General features: G+C 33.3%; 5 protein-coding genes and 5 long non-coding RNA genes across 10 annotated transcripts; 5 read left to right on the top strand and 5 right to left on the bottom strand.

Annotated features, from left to right (window-relative positions):
• Positions 1–62: 62 nt before the first annotated feature.
• Positions 63–1,511, top strand: LOC115483063. Its single transcript, XM_030223873.1, has 3 exons — positions 63–164; positions 243–257; positions 1,321–1,511. Exons 1-3 carry the CDS (start codon positions 63–65, stop codon positions 1,504–1,506), a joined length of 303 nt encoding a protein of 100 aa, XP_030079733.1. The 3' UTR covers positions 1,507–1,511.
• A 134-nt stretch (positions 1,512–1,645) lies between these two features.
• Positions 1,646–3,027, bottom strand: LOC115483064. Its single transcript, XR_003944224.1, has 3 exons — positions 2,850–3,027; positions 2,226–2,474; positions 1,646–1,862 (listed from the first exon to the last, which is right to left on the bottom strand). It is a non-coding gene; the product is annotated as an uncharacterized LOC115483064 (long non-coding RNA).
• Positions 3,028–4,864: 1,837 nt separating this feature from the next.
• LOC115483053 lies at positions 4,865–6,240 on the bottom strand. The gene is made up of 3 exons (XR_003944222.1): positions 6,069–6,240; positions 5,445–5,693; positions 4,865–5,081 (listed from the first exon to the last, which is right to left on the bottom strand). It is a non-coding gene; the product is annotated as an uncharacterized LOC115483053 (long non-coding RNA).
• Positions 6,241–7,100: 860 nt separating this feature from the next.
• LOC115483049 lies at positions 7,101–8,391 on the bottom strand. Its single transcript, XR_003944218.1, has 3 exons — positions 8,042–8,391; positions 7,588–7,980; positions 7,101–7,224 (listed from the first exon to the last, which is right to left on the bottom strand). It is a non-coding gene; the product is annotated as an uncharacterized LOC115483049 (long non-coding RNA).
• Positions 8,392–8,928: 537 nt separating this feature from the next.
• On the top strand, positions 8,929–9,387 carry LOC115483059. The gene is made up of 3 exons (XM_030223868.1): positions 8,929–9,030; positions 9,109–9,123; positions 9,197–9,387. Exons 1-3 carry the CDS (start codon positions 8,929–8,931, stop codon positions 9,380–9,382), a joined length of 303 nt encoding a protein of 100 aa, XP_030079728.1. The 3' UTR covers positions 9,383–9,387.
• Positions 9,388–11,442: 2,055 nt separating this feature from the next.
• On the top strand, positions 11,443–11,901 carry LOC115483058. The gene is made up of 3 exons (XM_030223867.1): positions 11,443–11,544; positions 11,623–11,637; positions 11,711–11,901. Exons 1-3 carry the CDS (start codon positions 11,443–11,445, stop codon positions 11,894–11,896), a joined length of 303 nt encoding a protein of 100 aa, XP_030079727.1. The 3' UTR covers positions 11,897–11,901.
• Positions 11,902–13,956: 2,055 nt separating this feature from the next.
• Positions 13,957–15,418, top strand: LOC115483060. Its single transcript, XM_030223869.1, has 3 exons — positions 13,957–14,058; positions 14,137–14,151; positions 15,232–15,418. The coding sequence occupies exons 1-3, from the start codon at positions 13,957–13,959 to the stop codon at positions 15,415–15,417; spliced, it is 303 nt and encodes a 100-aa protein (XP_030079729.1). The 3' UTR covers position 15,418.
• Positions 15,419–15,628: 210 nt separating this feature from the next.
• On the bottom strand, positions 15,629–16,919 carry LOC115483051. The gene is made up of 3 exons (XR_003944220.1): positions 16,761–16,919; positions 16,137–16,385; positions 15,629–15,773 (listed from the first exon to the last, which is right to left on the bottom strand). It is a non-coding gene; the product is annotated as an uncharacterized LOC115483051 (long non-coding RNA).
• Positions 16,920–18,069: 1,150 nt separating this feature from the next.
• LOC115483061 lies at positions 18,070–19,963 on the top strand. Its single transcript, XM_030223870.1, has 3 exons — positions 18,070–18,193; positions 18,272–18,286; positions 19,778–19,963. The coding sequence occupies exons 1-3, from the start codon at positions 18,092–18,094 to the stop codon at positions 19,961–19,963; spliced, it is 303 nt and encodes a 100-aa protein (XP_030079730.1). The 5' UTR covers positions 18,070–18,091.
• A 139-nt stretch (positions 19,964–20,102) lies between these two features.
• LOC115483054 lies at positions 20,103–21,465 on the bottom strand. Its single transcript, XR_003944223.1, has 3 exons — positions 21,307–21,465; positions 20,683–20,931; positions 20,103–20,319 (listed from the first exon to the last, which is right to left on the bottom strand). It is a non-coding gene; the product is annotated as an uncharacterized LOC115483054 (long non-coding RNA).
• Positions 21,466–22,298: the final 833 nt, after the last annotated feature.

Raw genomic sequence — 22,298 nt, 5'->3', positions numbered from 1 at the left:
GTTGCAAAACCATCGAAACTATTGAGTGTTGCAACCATGGATAGTTTTTCAGCTCTACTTCAATGGCCGACATACCTTGGGATCTTTTAGCACTAATGGAACCTGTGCCTTTTGGCACAGCGTGGAGCAGAGTTTACGCAGCAAGCACAACCATACATGACAATGTATGTATATGTATAGTGTATGTATGTGTGTTTGTGTGAGGATTTATCTAAGTGCGTTTTTTGTAATTTTTATTTCAGGAAGCCATGCAAGAGGTTTGGGTTGCATATAAAGAGTGGATACGGGCGGCTGCCAGAACTGAAACCACCAAAAATTCATTTGTTTCTTGCTTACTCTCTCGCGCTTTCTACTAAGTTATGGCAGGTGCACCAGTCACTTTGCAGTCAGCAGTGGAGCTTACTCATCCAGGCGGCGCAATGCTAATACATGTACAATGGAGCAGAGTTTACGCAGCAGGCGCAACCATACATGTACAGCTGGACAATGACAATGTATGTATATGTATAGTGTATGTATGTGTGTTTGTGTGAGGATTTATCTAAGTGCGTTTTTTGTAATTTTTATTTCAGGAAGCCATGCAAGAGGTTTGGGTTGCATGTAAAGAGTGGATACGGGCGGCTGCCAGAACTGAAACCACCAAAAATTCATTTGTTTCTTGCTTACTCTCTCGCGCTTTCTACTAAGTTATGGCAGGTGCACCAGTCACTATGCAGTCAGCAGTGGAGCTTACACATCCAGGCGGCACAATGCTAATACATGTACAATGTAGCAGAGTTTACGCAGCAGGCGCAACCATACATGTACAGTTGGACAATGAAAATGTATGTATATGTATAGTGTATGTATGTGTGTTTGTGTGAGGATTTATCTAAGTGCGTTTTTTGTAATTTTTATTTCAGGAAGCCATGCAAGAGGTTTGGGTTGCATATAAAGAGTGGATACGGGCGGCTGCCAGAACTGAAACCACCAAAAATTCATTTGTTTCTTGCTTACTCTCTCGCGCTTTCTACTAAATTATGGCAGGTGCACCAGTCACTTTGCAGTCAGCAGTGGAGCTTACTCATCCAGGCGGCGCAATGCTAATACATGTACAATGGAGCAGAGTTTACGCAGCAGTCGCAACCATACATGTACAGCTGGACAATGACAATGTATGTATATGTATAGTGTATGTATGTGTGTTTGTGTGAGGATTTATCTAAGTGCGTTTTTTGTAATTTTTATTTCAGGAAGCCATGCAAGAGGTTTGGGTTGCATATAAAGAGTGGATACGGGCGGCTGCCAGAACTGAAACCACCAAAAATTCATTTGTTTCAGTTGAACCAGTCACTATGCAGTCAGCAGTTGTGTCGAATCGAGTGCGGCACCCACTCATCCACTGAGTCAGAGCGATTGTTCAGCAAAGCTGGACAGATTATCACGGAACGACGAGCCTTAAAAGCTAAGCATGTGGACATGCTTCTTTTTCTTCATCATAACTCTTGGATCTTGGCAGAAGACTAAAAGCCATACATTTAATTTTAATTATATTTAATATTTTTTTGTTTTGTTATAGTCCATGAAGGATCTCATTATTGTAAACATTTGAATTGTTTATTAAAATTTTTATTTTTATTTTTAAATATGCATTTATTTAGTTTGTTTTTTAACCCTTTATATGGCAGTGTTGCATATCTGCAACATACCCTTTAAAAGATATTTTTTCGCAATGCAAATCGAAAAAATCGAATGTGGCTATATGTTGTACATCTGAAACAAACGTATTTTATAAATGATTTGCTTTGGGCACATTTCTAGATGTTTTGTAAAACATATGTTCACTTTCCCGCCAATTTTGTGAGAAGCACATGTTGAGTGCGCTGAAAAAATTGTGTTGCAAAATTTTATTAAAAATATAGATATTTCTTTACGAAAAACTTAAGAAAAACAAAGGTAAATATGTTTCAAATGCATGTGCTATCAAGTTTTCACGTTTCTTGTTGTGTATTGTGTGTAGATTCGAAAAATCGGTATGTTGCAGATATACATCAAACAAGTATTCGAAGTTATATTGTGCAGAATTTATTTTGTTGTATTTATGCAACATAGAGTGTTTGTGTTTATATTATATGTTGTTATGTGTTTATACATATGGTTATATGTTGTTGTTATGTGTCATAGAACTTGTCTTGGGTTTGTTGTATGTGTTTTATGAGACTACATATATAAATAGTACTTCTTACGCAGGAAATATGTCAGGAAAAGGTTTAACACCTTCACAGGTTGAAAATTATTTCAACAGTTTAGATAGCGAGGATGAACTTGACTTTTCTGCTGATGAAGAAAGCGATTTTTATCCAGATGAGAAAGATGCAGGTAGTACGGATGAAGATGACATCGATGACCAAAATCCACCGAGTAATGCCTTAGACGTTTCAAACTCAAATCTCGTAGATGATTCTGAGCCAAATGTTAAAAGTAATAACCCTGATCTGAAAAGAAACTTGCTATGGAGAAAACGCAGTTTAATTTTGAACGAAAATCAACTGCAGTTTCTCGGGAGTACTATGTTGCATCCGGAACTAATGGATCTATCAGAGCCAATACAATTCTTTTGGTATCTTTTTCCAAAAAACCTGTTTGATGAAATTACAATCGAAACAAATCTTTCTATTCGCCAAAAAGACCCTAACGCACATGTCAATTTTACGTCCTTAGATATTCGACAGTTTGTTGGAATAATATTATACATGTCAATTTCGCGTCTTCCAAGAATTACTCAATATTGGTCAACAATAATTGGAGTACCAGCGATACAGAATATTATGTCGCAAAAAACATTTGAGATGATGAGGCGTCACATTCACTTTAACAACAATGATAATGCTCTGCCTTTGTCACACTCCTGTCACGATCGGCTATTCAAAATCAGGCCAATAATAGATGAACTAAACAAAAATTTTAAAAAAGTTCCTATGGAACAATTTTTGTGTGTTGATGAACTGATATGTTCAACAAAGGCTAAGAACCACATGAAAAGGTACAATCCCAACAATCCATCGATAGTTTGACAGCTCTACTTCATTGGCTAAAAGCCATACATTTAATTTTAATTATATTTAATATTTTTTTGTTTTGTTATAGTCCATGAAGGATCTCATTATTGTAAACATCTGAATTGTTTATTAAAATTTTTATTTTTGTTTTTAAATATGCATTTATTTAGTTTGTTTTTTAGTACTATCGATACTATTGAATAATATATGCAAAACCATCGAAACTATTGAATGTTGCAACCATCGATAGTTTGACAGCTCTACTTCATTGGCCATACATGTACAGCTGGACAATGACAATGTATGTATATGTATAGTGTATGTATGTGTGTTTGTGTGAGCATTTATCTAAGTGCGTTTTTTGTAATTTTTATTTCAGGAAGCCATGCAAGAGGTTTGGGTTGCATATAAAGAGTGGATACGGGCGGCTGCCAGAACTGAAACCACCAAAAATTCATTTGTTTCAGTTGAACCAGTCACTATACAGTCAGCAGTTGTGTCGAATCGAGTGCGGCACCCACTCATCCACTGAGTCAGAGCGATTGTTCAGCAAAGCTGGACAGATTATCACGGAACGACGAGCCTTAAAAGCTAAGCATGTGGACATGCTTCTTTTTCTTCATCATAACTCTTGGATCTTGGCAGAAGACTAAAAGCCATACATTTAATTTTAATTATATTTAATATTTTTTTGTTTTGTTATAGTCCATGAAGGATCTCATTATTGTAAACATTTGAATTGTTTTTTAAAAATTTTAATTTTTATTTTTAAATATGCATTTATTTAGTTTGTTTTTTAACCCTTTATATGGCAGTGTTGCAAATCGAAAAAATCGAATGTGGCTATATGTTGTACATCTGAAACAAACGTATTTTATAAATGATTTGCTTTGGGCACATTTCTAGATGTTTTGTAAAACATATGTTCACTTTCCCGCCAATTTTGTGAGAAGCACATGTTGAGTGCGCTGAAAAAATTGTGTTGCAAAATTTTATTAAAAATATAGATATTTCTTTACGAAAAACTTAAGAAAAACAAAGGTAAATATGTTTCAAATGCATGTGCTATCAAGTTTTCACGTTTCTTGTTGTGTATTGTGTGTAGATTCGAAAAATCGGTATGTTGCAGATATACATCAAACAAGTATTCGAAGTTATATTGTGCAGAATTTATTTTGTTGTATTTATGCAACATAGAGTGTTTGTGTTTATATTATATGTTGTTATGTGTTTATACATATGGTTATATGTTGTTGTTATGTGTCATAGAACTTGTCTTGGGTTTGTTGTATGTGTTTTATGAGACTACATATATAAATAGTACTTCTTACGCAGGAAATATGTCAGGAAAAGGTTTAACACCTTCACAGGTTGAAAATTATTTCAACAGTTTAGATAGCGAGGATGAACTTGACTTTTCTGCTGATGAAGAAAGCGATTTTTATCCAGATGAGAAAGATGCAGGTAGTACGGATGAAGATGACATCGATGACCAAAATCCACCGAGTAATGCCTTAGACGTTTCAAACTCAAATCTCGTAGATGATTCTGAGCCAAATGTTAAAAGTAATAACCCTGATCTGAAAAGAAACTTGCTATGGAGAAAACGCAGTTTAATTTTGAACGAAAATCAACTGCAGTTTCTCGGGAGTACTATGTTGCATCCGGAACTAATGGATCTATCAGAGCCAATACAATTCTTTTGGTATCTTTTTCCAAAAAACCTGTTTGATGAAATTACAATCGAAACAAATCTTTCTATTCGCCAAAAAGACCCTAACGCACATGTCAATTTTTATTTTTAAATATGCATTTATTTAGTTTGTTTTTTAACCCTTTATATGGCAGTGTTGCATATCTGCAACATACCCTTTAAAAGATATTTTTTCGCAATGCAAATCGAAAAAATCGAATGTGGCTATATGTTGTACATCTGAAACAAACGTATTTTATAAATGATTTGCTTTGGGCACATTTCTAGATGTTTTGTAAAACATATGTTCACTTTCCCGCCAATTTTGTGAGAAGCACATGTTGAGTGCGCTGAAAAAATTGTGTTGCAAAATTTTATTAAAAATATAGATATTTCTTTACGAAAAACTTAAGAAAAACAAAGGTAAATATGTTTCAAATGCATGTGCTATCAAGTTTTCACGTTTCTTGTTGTGTATTGTGTGTAGATTCGAAAAATCGGTATGTTGCAGATATACATCAAACAAGTATTCGAAGTTATATTGTGCAGAATTTATTTTGTTGTATTTATGCAACTTAGAGTGTTTGTGTTTATATTATATGTTGTTATGTGTTTATACATATGGTTATATGTTGTTGTTATGTGTCATAGAACTTGTCTTGGGTTTGTTGTATGTGTTTTATGAGACTACATATATAAATAGTACTTCTTACGCAGGAAATATGTCAGGAAAAGGTTTAACACCTTCACAGGTTGAAAATTATTTCAACAGTTTAGATAGCGAGGATGAACTTGACTTTTCTGCTGATGAAGAAAGCGATTTTTATCCAGATGAGAAAGATGCAGGTAGTACGGATGAAGATGACATCGATGACCAAAATCCACCGAGTAATGCCTTAGACGTTTCAAACTCAAATCTCGTAGATGATTCTGAGCCAAATGTTAAAAGTAATAACCCTGATCTGAAAAGAAACTTGCTATGGAGAAAACGCAGTTTAATTTTGAACGAAAATCAACTGCAGTTTCTCGGGAGTACTATGTTGCATCCGGAACTAATGGATCTATCAGAGCCAATACAATTCTTTTGGTATCTTTTTCCAAAAAACCTGTTTGATGAAATTACAATCGAAACAAATCTTTCTATTCGCCAAAAAGACCCTAACGCACATGTCAATTTTACGTCCTTAGATATTCGACAGTTTGTTGGAATAATATTATACATGTCAATTTCGCGTCTTCCAAGAATTACTCAATATTGGTCAACAATAATTGGAGTACCAGCGATACAGAATATTATGTCGCAAAAAACATTTGAGATGATGAGGCGTCACATTCACTTTAACAACAATGATAATGCTCTGCCTTTGTCACACTCCTGTCACGATCGGCTATTCAAAATCAGGCCAATAATAGATGAACTAAACAAAAATTTTAAAAAAGTTCCTATGGAACAATTTTTGTGTGTTGATGAACTGATATGTTCAACAAAGGCTAAGAACCACATGAAAAGGTACAATCCCAACAATCCATCGATAGTTTGACAGCTCTACTTCATTGGCTAAAAGCCATACATTTAATTTTAATTATATTTAATATTTTTTTGTTTTGTTATAGTCCATGAAGGATCTCATTATTGTAAACATCTGAATTGTTTATTAAAATTTTTATTTTTGTTTTTAAATATGCATTTATTTAGTTTGTTTTTTAGTACTATCGATACTATTGAATAATATATGCAAAACCATCGAAACTATTGAATGTTGCAACCATCGATAGTTTGACAGCTCTACTTCATTGGCCATACATGTACAGCTGGACAATGACAATGTATGTATATGTATAGTGTATGTATGTGTGTTTGTGTGAGCATTTATCTAAGTGCGTTTTTTGTAATTTTTATTTCAGGAAGCCATGCAAGAGGTTTGGGTTGCATATAAAGAGTGGATACGGGCGGCTGCCAGAACTGAAACCACCAAAAATTCATTTGTTTCAGTTGAACCAGTCACTATACAGTCAGCAGTTGTGTCGAATCGAGTGCGGCACCCACTCATCCACTGAGTCAGAGCGATTGTTCAGCAAAGCTGGACAGATTATCACGGAACGACGAGCCTTAAAAGCTAAGCATGTGGACATGCTTCTTTTTCTTCATCATAACTCTTGGATCTTGGCAGAAGACTAAAAGCCATACATTTAATTTTAATTATATTTAATATTTTTTTGTTTTGTTATAGTCCATGAAGGATCTCATTATTGTAAACATTTGAATTGTTTATTAAAATTTTTATTTTTATTTTTAAATATGCATTTATTTAGTTTGTTTTTTAACCCTTTATATGGCAGTGTTGCAAATCGAAAAAATCGAATGTGGCTATATGTTGTACATCTGAAACAAACGTATTTTATAAATGATTTGCTTTGGGCACATTTCTAGATGTTTTGTAAAACATATGTTCACTTTCCCGCCAATTTTGTGAGAAGCACATGTTGAGTGCGCTGAAAAAATTGTGTTGCAAAATTTTATTAAAAATATAGATATTTCTTTACGAAAAACTTAAGAAAAACAAAGGTAAATATGTTTCAAATGCATGTGCTATCAAGTTTTCACGTTTCTTGTTGTGTATTGTGTGTAGATTCGAAAAATCGGTATGTTGCAGATATACATCAAACAAGTATTCGAAGTTATATTGTGCAGAATTTATTTTGTTGTATTTATGCAACATAGAGTGTTTGTGTTTATATTATATGTTGTTATGTGTTTATACATATGGTTATATGTTGTTGTTATGTGTCATAGAACTTGTCTTGGGTTTGTTGTATGTGTTTTATGAGACTACATATATAAATAGTACTTCTTACGCAGGAAATATGTCAGGAAAAGGTTTAACACCTTCACAGGTTGAAAATTATTTCAACAGTTTAGATAGCGAGGATGAACTTGACTTTTCTGCTGATGAAGAAAGCGATTTTTATCCAGATGAGAAAGATGCAGGTAGTACGGATGAAGATGACATCGATGACCAAAATCCACCGAGTAATGCCTTAGACGTTTCAAACTCAAATCTCGTAGATGATTCTGAGCCAAATGTTAAAAGTAATAACCCTGATCTGAAAAGAAACTTGCTATGGAGAAAACGCAGTTTAATTTTGAACGAAAATCAACTGCAGTTTCTCGGGAGTACTATGTTGCATCCGGAACTAATGGAACTATCAGAGCCAATACAATTCTTTTGGTATCTTTTTCCAAAAAACCTGTTTGATGAAATTACAATCGATACAAATCTTTATATTCGCCAAAAAGACCCTAACGCACATGTCAATTTTACGTCCTTAGATATTCGACAGTTTGTTGGAATAATATTATACATGTCAATTTCGCGTCTTCCAAGAATTACTCAATATTGGTCAACAATAATTGGAGTACCAGCGATACAGAATATTATGTCGCAAAAAACATTTGAGATGATGAGGCGTCACATTCACTTTAACAACAATGATAATGCTCTGCCTTTGTCACACTCCTGTCACGATCGGCTATTCAAAATCAGGCCAATAATAGATGAACTAAACAAAAATTTTAAAAAAGTTCCTATGGAACAATTTTTGTGTGTTGATGAACTGATATGTTCAACAAAGGCTAAGAACCACATGAAAAGGTACAATCCCAACAATCCATCGATAGTTTGACAGCTCTACTTCATTGGCTAAAAGCCATACATTTAATTTTAATTATATTTAATATTTTTTTGTTTTGTTATAGTCCATGAAGGATCTCATTATTGTAAACATCTGAATTGTTTATTAAAATTTTTATTTTTGTTTTTAAATATGCATTTATTTAGTTTGTTTTTTAGTACTATCGATACTATTGAATAATATATGCAAAACCATCGAAACTATTGAATGTTGCAACCATCGATAGTTTGACAGCTCTACTTCATTGGCTAAAAGCCATACATTTAATTTTAATTATATTTAATATTTTTTAGTTTTGTTATAGTCCATGAAGGATCTCATTATTGTAAACATCTGAATTGTTTATAAAAATTTTTATTTTTGTTTTTAAATATGCATTTATTTAGTTTGTTTTTTAACTTGAAAATATTTTCGATAGTACTATCGATACTATTGAATAATTGTTGCAAAACCATCGAAACTATTGAATGTTGCAACCATGGGTAATTTTTCAGCTCTACTTCAATGGCCGACATACCTTGGGATCTTTTAGCACTAATGGAACCTGTGCCTTTTGGCACAGCGTGGAGCAGAGTTTACGCAGCAAGCACAACCATACATGACAATGTATGTATATGTATAGTGTATGTATGTGTGTTTGTGTGAGGATTTATCTAAGTGCGTTTTTTGTAATTTTTATTTCAGGAAGCCATGCAAGAGGTTTAGGTTGCATATAAAGAGTGGATACGGGCGGCTGCCAGAACTGAAACCACCAAAAATTCATTTGTTTCAGTTGAACCAGTCACTATGCAGTCAGCAGTTGTGTCGAATCGAGTGCGGCACCCACTCATCCACTGAGTCAGAGCGATTGTTCAGCAAAGCTGGACAGATTATCACGGAACGACGAGCCTTAAAAGCTAAGCATGTGGACATGCTTCTTTTTCTTCATCATAACTCTTGGATCTTGGCAGAAGACTAAAAGCCATACATTTAATTTTAATTATATTTAATATTTTTTTGTTTTGTTATAGTCCATGAAGGATCTCATTATTGTAAACATTTGAATTGTTTATTAAAATTTTTATTTTTATTTTTAAATATGCATTTATTTAGTTTGTTTTTTAACCCTTTATATGGCAGTGTTGCATATCTGCAACATACCCTTTAAAAGATATTTTTTCGCAATGCAAATCGAAAAAATCGAATGTGGCTATATGTTGTACATCTGAAACAAACGTATTTTATAAATGATTTGCTTTGGGCACATTTCTAGATGTTTTGTAAAACATATGTTCACTTTCCCGCCAATTTTGTGAGAAGCACATGTTGAGTGCGCTGAAAAAATTGTGTTGCAAAATTTTATTAAAAATATAGATATTTCTTTACGAAAAACTTAAGAAAAACAAAGGTAAATATGTTTCAAATGCATGTGCTATCAAGTTTTCACGTTTCTTGTTGTGTATTGTGTGTAGATTCGAAAAATCGGTATGTTGCAGATATACATCAAACAAGTATTCGAAGTTATATTGTGCAGAATTTATTTTGTTGTATTTATGCAACATAGAGTGTTTGTGTTTATATTATATGTTGTTATGTGTTTATACATATGGTTATATGTTGTTGTTATGTGTCATAGAACTTGTCTTGGGTTTGTTGTATGTGTTTTATGAGACTACATATATAAATAGTACTTCTTACGCAGGAAATATGTCAGGAAAAGGTTTAACACCTTCACAGGTTGAAAATTATTTCAACAGTTTAGATAGCGAGGATGAACTTGACTTTTCTGCTGATGAAGAAAGCGATTTTTATCCAGATGAGAAAGATGCAGGTAGTACGGATGAAGATGACATCGATGACCAAAATCCACCGAGTAATGCCTTAGACGTTTCAAACTCAAATCTCGTAGATGATTCTGAGCCAAATGTTAAAAGTAATAACCCTGATCTGAAAAGAAACTTGCTATGGAGAAAACGCAGTTTAATTTTGAACGAAAATCAACTGCAGTTTCTCGGGAGTACTATGTTGCATCCGGAACTAATGGAACTATCAGAGCCAATACAATTCTTTTGGTATCTTTTTCCAAAAAACCTGTTTGATGAAATTACAATCGAAACAAATCTTTATATTCGCCAAAAAGACCCTAACGCACATGTCAATTTTACGTCCTTAGATATTCGACAGTTTGTTGGAATAATATTATACATGTCAATTTCGCGTCTTCCAAGAATTACTCAATATTGGTCAACAATAATTGGAGTACCAGCGATACAGAATATTATGTCGCAAAAAACATTTGAGATGATGAGGCGTCACATTCACTTTAACAACAATGATAATGCTCTGCCTTTGTCACACTCCTGTCACGATCGGCTATTCAAAATCAGGCCAATAATAGATGAACTAAACAAAAATTTTAAAAAAGTTCCTATGGAACAATTTTTGTGTGTTGATGAACTGATATGTTCAACAAAGGCTAAGAACCACATGAAAAGGTACAATCCCAACAATCCATCGATAGTTTGACAGCTCTACTTCATTGGCTAAAAGCCATACATTTAATTTTAATTATATTTAATATTTTTTTGTTTTGTTATAGTCCATGAAGAATCTCATTATTGTAAACATACGAATTGTTTATTAAAATTTTTATTTTTGTTTTTAAATATGCATTTATTTAGTTTGTTTTTTAGTACTATCGATACTATTGAATAATATATGCAAAACCATCGAAACTATTGAATGTTGCAACCATCGATAGTTTGACAGCTCTACTTCATTGGCTAAAAGCCATACATTTAATTTTAATTATATTTAATATTTTTTAGTTTTGTTATAGTCCATGAAGGATCTCATTATTGTAAACATCTGAATTGTTTATAAAAATTTTTATTTTTGTTTTTAAATATGCATTTATTTAGTTTGTTTTTTAACTTGAAAATATTTTCGATAGTACTATCGATACTATTGAATAATTGTTGCAAAACCATCGAAACTATTGAATGTTGCAACCATGGGTAATTTTTCAGCTCTACTTCAATGGCCGACATACCTTGGGATCTTTTAGCACTAATGGAACCTGTGCCTTTTGGCACAGCGTGGAGCAGAGTTTACGCAGCAAGCACAACCATACATGACAATGTATGTATATGTATAGTGTATGTATGTGTGTTTGTGTGAGGATTTATCTAAGTGCGTTTTTTGTAATTTTTATTTCAGGAAGCCATGCAAGAGGTTTGGGTTGCATATAAAGAGTGGATACGGGCGGCTGCCAGAACTGAAACCACCAAAAATTCATTTGTTTCAGTTGAACCAGTCACTATGCAGTCAGCAGTTGTGTCGAATCGAGTGCGGCACCCACTCATCCACTGAGTCAGAGCGATTGTTCAGCAAAGCTGGACAGATTATCACGGAACGACGAGCCTTAAAAGCTAAGCATGTGGACATGCTTCTTTTTCTTCATCATAACTCTTGGATCTTGGCAGAAGACTAAAAGCCATACATTTAATTTTAATTATATTTAATATTTTTTTGTTTTGTTATAGTCCATGAAGGATCTCATTATTGTAAACATTTGAATTGTTTATTAAAATTTTTATTTTTATTTTTAAATATGCATTTATTTAGTTTGTTTTTTAACCCTTTATATGGCAGTGTTGCATATCTGCAACATACCCTTTAAAAGATATTTTTTCGCAATGCAAATCGAAAAAATCGAATGTGGCTATATGTTGTACATCTGAAACAAACGTATTTTATAAATGATTTGCTTTGGGCACATTTCTAGATGTTTTGTAAAACATATGTTCACTTTCCCGCCAATTTTGTGAGAAGCACATGTTGAGTGCGCTGAAAAAATTGTGTTGCAAAATTTTATTAAAAATATAGATATTTCTTTACGAAAAACTTAAGAAAAACAAAGGTAAATATGTTTCAAATGCATGTGCTATCAAGTTTTCACGTTTCTTGTTGTGTATTGTGTGTAGATTCGAAAAATCAGTATGTTGCAGATATACATCAAACAAGTATTCGAAGTTATATTGTGCAGAATTTATTTTGTTGTATTTATGCAACATAGAGTGTTTGTGTTTATATTATATGTTGTTATGTGTTTATACATATGGTTATATGTTGTTGTTATGTGTCATAGAACTTGTCTTGGGTTTGTTGTATGTGTTTTATGAGACTACATATATAAATAGTACTTCTTACGCAGGAAATATGTCAGGAAAAGGCTTAACACCTTCACAGGTTGAAAATTATTTCAACAGTTTAGATAGCGAGGATGAACTTGACTTTTCTGCTGATGAAGAAAGCGATTTTTATCCAGATGAGAAAGATGCAGGTAGTACGGATGAAGATGACATCGATGACCAAAATCCACCGAGTAATGCCTTAGACGTTTCAAACTCAAATCTCGTAGATGATTCTGAGCCAAATGTTAAAAGTAATAACCCTGATCTGAAAAGAAACTTGCTATGGAGAAAACGCAGTTTAATTTTGAACGAAAATCAACTGCAGTTTCTCGGGAGTACTATGTTGCATCCGGAACTAATGGAACTATCAGAGCCAATACAATTCTTTTGGTATCTTTTTCCAAAAAACCTGTTTGATGAAATTACAATCGAAACAAATCTTTATATTCGCCAAAAAGACCCTAACGCACATGTCAATTTTACGTCCTTAGATATTCGACAGTTTGTTGGAATAATATTATACATGTCAATTTCGCGTCTTCCAAGAATTACTCAATATTGGTCAACAATAATTGGAGTACCAGCGATACAGAATATTATGTCGCAAAAAACATTTGAGATGATGAGGCGTCACATTTACTTTAACAACAATGATAATGCTCTGCCTTTGTCACACTCCTGTCACGATCGGCTATTCAAAATCAGGCCAATAATAGATGAACTAAACAAAAATTTTAAAAAAGTTCCTATGGAACAATTTTTGTGTGTTGATGAACTGATATGTTCAACAAAGGCTAAGAACCACATGAAAAGGTACAATCCCAACAATCCATCGATAGTTTGACAGCTCTACTTCATTGGCTAAAAGCCATACATTTAATTTTAATTATATTTAATATTTTTTTGTTTTGTTATAGTCCATGAAGGATCTCATTATTGTAAACATCTGAATTGTTTATTAAAATTTTTATTTTTGTTTTTAAATATGCATTTATTTAGTTTGTTTTTTAGTACTATCGATACTATTGAATAATATATGCAAAACCATCGAAACTATTGAATGTTGCAACCATCGATAGTTTGACAGCTCTACTTCATTGGCTAAAAGCCATACATTTAATTTTAATTATATTTAATATTTTTTAGTTTTGTTATAGTCCATGAAGGATCTCATTATTGTAAACATCTGAATTGTTTATAAAAATTTTTATTTTTGTTTTTAAATATGCATTTATTTAGTTTGTTTTTTAACTTGAAAATATTTTCGATAGTACTATCGATACTATTGAATAATTGTTGCAAAACCATCGAAACTATTGAATGTTGCAACCATGGGTAATTTTTCAGCTCTACTTCAATGGCCGACATACCTTGGGATCTTTTAGCACTAATGGAACCTGTGCCTTTTGGCACAGCGTGGAGCAGAGTTTACGCAGCAAGCACAACCATACATGACAATGTATGTATATGTATAGTGTATGTATGTGTGTTTGTGTGAGGATTTATCTAAGTGCGTTTTTTGTAATTTTTATTTCAGGAAGCCATGCAAGAGGTTTGGGTTGCATATAAAGAGTGGATACGGGCGGCTGCCAGAACTGAAACCACCAAAAATTCATTTGTTTCTTGCTTACTCTCTCGCGCTCTCTACTAAGTTATGGCAGTTGCACCAGTCACTATGCAGTCAGCAGTGGACATCCACATCCAGGCAGCACAATGCTAATACATGTACAATGTAGCAGAGTTTACGCAGCAGGCGCAACCATACATGTACAGCTGGACAATGACAGTGTATGTTTATGTATAGTGTATGTATGTGTGTTTGTGTGAGGATTTATCTAAGTGCGTTTTTTTTGTAATTTTTATTTCAGGAAGCCATGCAAGAGGTTTGGGTTGAACTGAAACTACCAAAAATTCATTTGTTTCTTGCTTACTCTCTCGCGCTTTCTACTAAGTTATGGCATGTAAAGAGTGGATACGGGCGGCTGCCAGAACTGAAACCACCAAAAATTCATTTGTTTCTTGCTTACTCTCTCGCGCTCTCTACTAAGTTATGGCAGTTGCACCAGTCACTATGCAGTCAGCAGTGGAGTTTACAGATCCAGGCAGCACAATGCTAATACATGTACAATGTAGCAGAGTTTACGCAGCAGGCGCAACCATACATGTACAGCTGGACAATGACAGTGTATGTATATGTATAGTGTATGTATGTGTGTTTGAGTGAGGATTTATCTAAGTGCGTTTTTTTGTAATTTTTATTTCAGGAAGCCATGCAAGAGGTTTGGGTTGCATGTAAAGAGTGGATACGGGCGGCTGCCAGAACTGAAACTACCAAAAATTCATTTGTTTCTTGCTTACTCTCTCGCGCTTTCTACTAAGTTATGGCAGGTGCACCAGTCACTATGCAGTCAGCAGTGGAGCTTACACATCCAGGCGCAACCATACATGTACAGCTGGACAATGACAGTGTATGTATATGTATAGTGTATGTATGTGTGTTTGTGTGAGGATTTATCTAAGTGCGTTTTTTGTAATTTTTATTTCAGGAAGCCATGCAAGAGGTTTGGGTTGCATATAAAGAGTGGATACGGGCGGCTGCCAGAACTAAATCACCAAAAATTCATTGTTTCAGTTGAACCAGTCACTATGCAGTCAGCAGTTGTGTCGAATCGAGTGCGGCACCCACTCATCCACTGAGTCAGAGCGATTGTTCAGCAAAGCTGGACAGATTATCACGGAACGACGAGCCTTAAAAGCTAAGCATGTGGACATGCTTCTTTTTCTTCATCATAACTCTTGGATCTTGGCAGAAGACTAAAAGCCATACATTTAATTTTAATTATATTTAATATTTTTTTGTTTTGTTATAGTCCTTGAAGGATCTCATTATTGTAAGCATTTGAATTGTTTATTAAAATTTTTATTTTTATTTTTAAATATGCATTTATTTAGTTTGTTTTTTAACCATTTATATGGCAGTGTTGCATATCTGCAACATACCCTTTAAAAGATATTTTTTCGCAATGCAAATCGAAAAAATCGAATGTGGCTATATGTTGTACATCTGAAACAAACGTTTTTTATAAATGATTTGCTTTGGGCACATTTCTAGATGTTTTGTAAAACATATGTCCACTTTCCCGCCAATTTTGTGAGAAGCACATGTTGAGTGCGCTGAAAAAATTGTGTTGCAAAATTTTATTAAAAATATAGATATTTCTTTACGAAAAACTTAAGAAAAACAAAGGTAAATATGTTTCAAATGCATGTGCTATCAAGTTTTCACGTTTCTTGTTGTGTATTGTGTGTAGATTCGAAAAATCGGTATGTTGCAGATATACATCAAACAAGTATTCGAAGTTATACTGTGCAGAATTTATTTTGTTGTATTTATGCAACATAGAGTGTTTGTGTTTATATTATATGTTGTTATGTGTTTATACATATGGTTATATGTTGTTGTTATGTGTCATAGAACTTGTCTTGGGTTTGTTGTATGTGTTTTATGAGACTACATATATAAATAGTACTTCTTACGCAGGAAATATGTCAGGAAAAGGTTTAACACCTTCACAGGTTGAAAATTATTTCAACAGTTTAGATAGCGAGGATGAACTTGACTTTTCTGCTGATGAAGAAAGCGATTTTTATCCAGATGAGAAAGATGCAGGTAGTACGGATGAAGATGACATCGATGACCAAAATCCACCGAGTAATGCCTTAGACGTTTCAAACTCAAATCTCGTAGATGATTCTGAGCCAAATGTTAAAAGTAATAACCCTGATCTGAAAAGAAACTTGCTATGAAGAAAACGCAGTTTAATTTTGAACGAAAATCAACTGCAGTTTCTCGGGAGTACTATGTTGCATCCGGAACTAATGGAACTATCAGAGCCAATACAATTCTTTTGGTATCTTTTTCCAAAAAACCTGTTTGATGAAATTACAATCGAAACAAATCTTTATATTCGCCAAAAAGACCCTAACGCACATGTCAATTTTACGTCCTTAGATATTCGACAGTTTGTTGGAATAATATTATACATGTCAATTTCGCGTCTTCCAAGAATTACTCAATATTGGTCAACAATAATTGGAGTACCAGCGATACAGAATATTATGTCGCAAAAAACATTTGAGATGATGAGGCGTCACATTTACTTTAACAACAATGATAATGCTCTGCCTTTGTCACACTCCTGTCACGATCGGCTATTCAAAATCAGGCCAATAATAGATGAACTAAACAAAAATTTTAAAAAAGTTCCTATGGAACAATTTTTGTGTGTTGATGAACTGATATGTTCAACAAAGGCTAAGAACCACATGAAAAGGTACAATCCCAAAAATCCATCGATAGTTTGACAGCTCTACTTCATTGGCTAAAAGCCATACATTTAATTTTAATTATATTTAATATTTTTTTTGTTTTGTTATAGTCCATGAAGGATCTCATTATTGTAAACATCTGAATTGTTTATTAAAATTTTTATTTTTGTTTTTAAATATGCATTTATTTAGTTTGTTTTTTAGTACTATCGATACTATTGAATAATATATGCAAAACCATCGAAACTATTGAATGTTGCAACCATCGATAGTTTGACAGCTCTACTTCATTGGCTAAAAGCCATACATTTAATTTTAATTATATTTAATATTTTTTTGTTTTGTTATAGTCCATGAAGGATCTCATTATTGTAAACATCTGAATTGTTTATTAAAATTTTTATTTTTATTTTTAAATATGCATTTATTTAGTTTGTTTATTACCTTGAAATTATTTTCGATAGTACTATCGATACTATTGAATAATTAATGCAAAACCATCGAAACTATTGAATGTTGCAACCATCGATAGTTTTACAGCTCTACTTCATTGGCTAAAAGCCATACATTTAATTTTAATAATATTTAATATTTTTTGTTTTGTTATAGTCCATGAAGGATCTCATTATTGTAAACATCTGAATTGTTTATTAAAATTTTTATTTTTATTTTTAAATATGCATTTATGTAGTTTGTTTTTTAACTTGAAAATATTTTCGATAGTACTACCGATACTATTGAATAATTGTTGCAAAACCATCGAAACTATTGAATGTTGCAACCATCGATAGTTTTACAGCTCTACTTCATTGGCTAAAAGCCATACATTTATCTTTAATTATATTTAATATATTTTTGTTTTATTATAGTCCATGAAGGATCTCATTTGACAGCTCTACTTCATTGGCTAACAGCCATACATTTAATTTTAATTATATTTAATATTTTTTTGTTTTGTTATAGTCCATGAAAGATCTCATTATTGTATACATCTGAATTGTTTATTAAAATTTTTATTTTTATTTTTAAATATGCATTTATTTAGTTTGTTTTTTAACTTGAAAATATTTTCGATAGTACTATCGATACTATTGAATAATTGTTGCAAAACCATCGAAACTATTGAATGTTGCAACCATGGATAGTTTTTCAGCTCTACTTCAATGGCCGACATACCTTGGGATCTTTTAGCACTAATGGAACCTGTGCCTTTTGGCACAGCGTGGAGCAGAGTTTACGCAGCAAGCACAACCATACATGACAATGTATGTATATGTATAGTGTATGTATGTGTGTTTGTGTGAGGATTTATCTAAGTGCGTATTTTGTAATTTTTATTTCAGGAAGCCATGCAAGAGGTTTGGGTTGCATATAAAGAGTGGATACGGGCGGCTGCCAGAACTGAAACCACCAAAAATTCATTTGTTTCTTGCTTACTCTCTCGCGCTCTCTACTAAGTTATGGCAGTTGCACCAGTCACTATGCAGTCAGCAGTGGAGCTTACACATCCAGGCAGCACAATGCTAATACATGTACAATGTAGCAGAGTTTACGCAGCAGGCGCAACCATACATGTACAGCTGGACAATGACAGTGTATGTTTATGTATAGTGTATGTATGTGTGTTTGTGTGAGGATTTATCTAAGTGCGTTTTTTTTGTAATTTTTATTTCAGGAAGCCATGCAAGAGGTTTGGGTTGCATGTAAAGAGTGGATACGGGCGGCTGCCAGAACTGAAACTACCAAAAATTCATTTGTTTCTTGCTTACTCTCTCGCGCTTTCTACTAAGTTATGGCATGTAAAGAGTGGATACGGGCGGCTGCCAGAACTGAAACCACCAAAAATTAATTTGTTTCTTGCTTACTCTCTCGCGCTTTCTACTAAGTTATGGCAGGTGCACCAGTCACTATGCAGTCAGCAGTGGAGCTTACACATCCAGGCGGCCCAATGCTAATACATGTACAATGTAGCAGAGTTTACGCAGCAGGCGCAACCATACATGTACAGCTGGACAATGACAGTGTATGTATATGTATAGTGTATGTATGTGTGTTTGTGTGAGGATTTATCTAAGTGCGTTTTTTGTAATTTTTATTTCAGGAAGCCATGCAAGAGGTTTGGGTTGCATATAAAGAGTGGATACGGGCGACTGCCAGAACTGAAACCACCAAAAATTCATTTGTTTCTTGCTTACTCTCTCGCGCTCTCTACTAAGTTATGGCAGTTGCACCAGTCACTATGCAGTCAGCAGTGGAGCTTACAGATCCAGGCAGCACAATGCTAATACATGTACAATGTAGCAGAGTTTACGCAGCAGGCGCAACCATACATGTACAGCTGGACAATGACAGTGTATGTATATGTATAGTGTATGTATGTGTGTTTGAGTGAGGATTTATCTAAGTGCGTTTTTTTGTAATTTTTATTTCAGGAAGCCATACAAGAGGTTTGGGTTGCATGTAAAGAGTGGATACGGGCGGCTGCCAGAACTGAAACTAGCAAAAATTCATTTGTTTCTTGCTTACTCTCTCGCGCTTTCTACTAAGTTATGGCAGGTGCACCAGTCACTATGCAGTCAGCAGTGGAGCTTACACATCCAGGCGGCACAATGCTAATACATGTACAATGTAGCAGAGTTTACGCAGCAGGCGCAACCATACATGTACAGCTGGACAATGACAGTGTATGTATATGTATAGTGTATGTATGTGTGTTTGTGTGAGGATTTATCTAAGTGCGTTTTTTGTAATTTTTATTTCAGGAAGCCATGCAAGAGGTTTGGGTTGCATATAAAGAGTGGATACGGGCGGCTGCCAGAACTAAATCACCAAAAATTCATTTGTTTCAGTTGAACCAGTCACTATGCAGTCAGCAGTTGTGTCGAATCGAGTGCGGCACCCACTCATCCACTGAGTCAGAGCGATTGTTCAGCAAAGCTGGACAGATTATCACGGAACGACGAGTCTTAAAAGCTAAGCATGTGGACATGCTTCTTTTTCTTCATCATAACTCTTGGATCTTGGCAGAAGACTAAAAGCCATACATTTAATTTTAATTATATTTAATATTTTTTTGTTTTGTTATAGTCCTTGAAGGATCTCATTATTGTAAGCATTTGAATTGTTTATTAAAATTTGTATTTTTATTTTTAAATATGCATTTATTTAGTTTGTTTTTTAACCCTTTATATGGCAGTGTTGCATATCTGCAACATACCCTTTAAAAGATATTTTTTCGCAATGCAAATCGAAAAAATCGAATGTGGCTATATGTTGTACATCTGAAACAAACGTATTTTATAAATGATTTGCTTTGGGCACATTTCTAGATGTTTTGTAAAACATATGTTCACTTTCCCGCCAATTTTGTGAGAAGCACATGTTGAGTGCGCTGAAAAAATTGTGTTGCAAAATTTTATTAAAAATATAGATATTTCTTTACGAAAAACTTAAGAAAAACAAAGGTAAATATGTTTCAAATGCATGTGCTATCAAGTTTTCACGTTTCTTGTTGTGTATTGTGTGTAGATTCGAAAAATCGGTATGTTGCAGATATACATCAAACAAGTATTCGAAGTTATATTGTGCAGAATTTATTTTGTTGTATTTATGCAACATAGAGTGTTTGTGTTTATATTATATGTTGTTATGTGTTTATACATATGGTTATATGTTGTTGTTATGTGTCATAGAACTTGTCTTGGGTTTGTTGTATGTGTTTTATGAGACTACATATATAAATAGTACTTCTTACGCAGGAAATATGTCAGGAAAAGGTTTAACACCTTCACAGGTTGAAAATTATTTCAACAGTTTAGATAGCGAGGATGAACTTGACTTTTCTGCTGATGAAGAAAGCGATTTTTATCCAGATGAGAAAGATGCAGGTAGTACGGATGAAGATGACATCGATGACCAAAATCCACCGAGTAATGCCTTAGACGTTTCAAACTCAAATCTCGTAGATGATTCTGAGCCAAATGTTAAAAGTAATAACCCTGATCTGAAAAGAAACTTGCTATGAAGAAAACGCAGTTTAATTTTGAACGAAAATCAACTGCAGTTTCTCGGGAGTACTATGTTGCATCCGGAACTAATGGAACTATCAGAGCCAATACAATTTTTTTGGTATCTTTTTCCAAAAAACCTGTTTGATGAAATTACAATCGAAACAAATCTTTATATTCGCCAAAAAGACCCTAACGCACATGTCAATTTTACGTCCTTAGATATTCGACAGTTTGTTGGAATAATATTATACATGTCAATTTCGCGTCTTCCAAGAATTACTCAATATTGGTCAACAATAATTGGAGTACCAGCGATACAGAATATTATGTCGCAAAAAACATTTGAGATGATGAGGCGTCACATTTACTTTAACAACAATGATAATGCTCTGCCTTTGTCACACTCCTGTCACGATCGGCTATTCAAAATCAGGCCAATAATAGATGAACTAAACAAAAATTTTAAAAAAGTTCCTATGGAACAATTTTTGTGTGTTGATGAACTGATATGTTCAACAAAGGCTAAGAACCACATGAAAAGGTACAATCCCAAAAATCCATCGATAGTTTGACAGCTCTACTTCATTGGCTAAAAGCCATACATTTAATTTTAATTATATTTAATATTTTTTTTGTTTTGTTATAGTCCATGAAGGATCTCATTATTGTAAACATCTGAATTGTTTATTAAAATTTTTATTTTTGTTTTTAAATATGCATTTATTTAGTTTGTTTTTTAGTACTATCGATACTATTGAATAATATATGCAAAACCATCGAAACTATTGAATGTTGCAACCATCGATAGTTTGACAGCTCTACTTCATTGGCTAAAAGCCATACATTTAATTTTAATTATATTTAATATTTTTTTGTTTTGTTATAGTCCATGAAGGATCTCATTATTGTAAACATCTGAATTGTTTATTAAAATTTTTATTTTTATTTTTAAATATGCATTTATTTAGTTTGTTTATTACCTTGAAATTATTTTCGATAGTACTATCGATACTATTGAATAATTAATGCAAAACCATCGAAACTATTGAATGTTGCAACCATCGATAGTTTTACAGCTCTACTTCATTGGCTAAAAGCCATACATTTAATTTTAATAATATTTAATATTTTTTGTTTTGTTATAGTCCATGAAGGATCTCATTATTGTAAACATCTGAATTGTTTATTAAAATTTTTATTTTTGTTTTTAAATATGCATTTATTTAGTTTGTTTTTTAGTACTATCGATACTATTGAATAATATATGCAAAACCATCGAAACTATTGAATGTTGCAACCATCGATAGTTTGACAGCTCTACTTCATTGGCTAAAAGCCATACATTTAAATTTAAATACAT

The sequence above is a fragment of the Drosophila hydei genome, unplaced genomic scaffold (genome assembly GCF_003285905.1).
Source record: "Drosophila hydei strain 15085-1641.00,03,60 unplaced genomic scaffold, DhydRS2 tig00000315-arrow-arrow-pilon, whole genome shotgun sequence".
NCBI classification, from domain to species: Eukaryota; Metazoa; Arthropoda; class Insecta; order Diptera; family Drosophilidae; genus Drosophila; species Drosophila hydei.
Note: the sequence above shows the minus strand (reverse complement) of the source record. Positions and strands in the feature narration are given on the sequence as shown.

Bases quoted from the DNA above. Each gene is read 5' to 3' on its own strand.
- LOC115483061 (XM_030223870.1), top strand. From the start codon at position 18,092: ATGGCCGACATACCTTGGGATCTTTTAGCACTAATGGAACCTGTGCCT.
- LOC115483060 (XM_030223869.1), top strand. From the start codon at position 13,957: ATGGCCGACATACCTTGGGATCTTTTAGCACTAATGGAACCTGTGCCT.
- LOC115483063 (XM_030223873.1), top strand. From the start codon at position 63: ATGGCCGACATACCTTGGGATCTTTTAGCACTAATGGAACCTGTGCCT.
- LOC115483058 (XM_030223867.1), top strand. From the start codon at position 11,443: ATGGCCGACATACCTTGGGATCTTTTAGCACTAATGGAACCTGTGCCT.
- LOC115483059 (XM_030223868.1), top strand. From the start codon at position 8,929: ATGGCCGACATACCTTGGGATCTTTTAGCACTAATGGAACCTGTGCCT.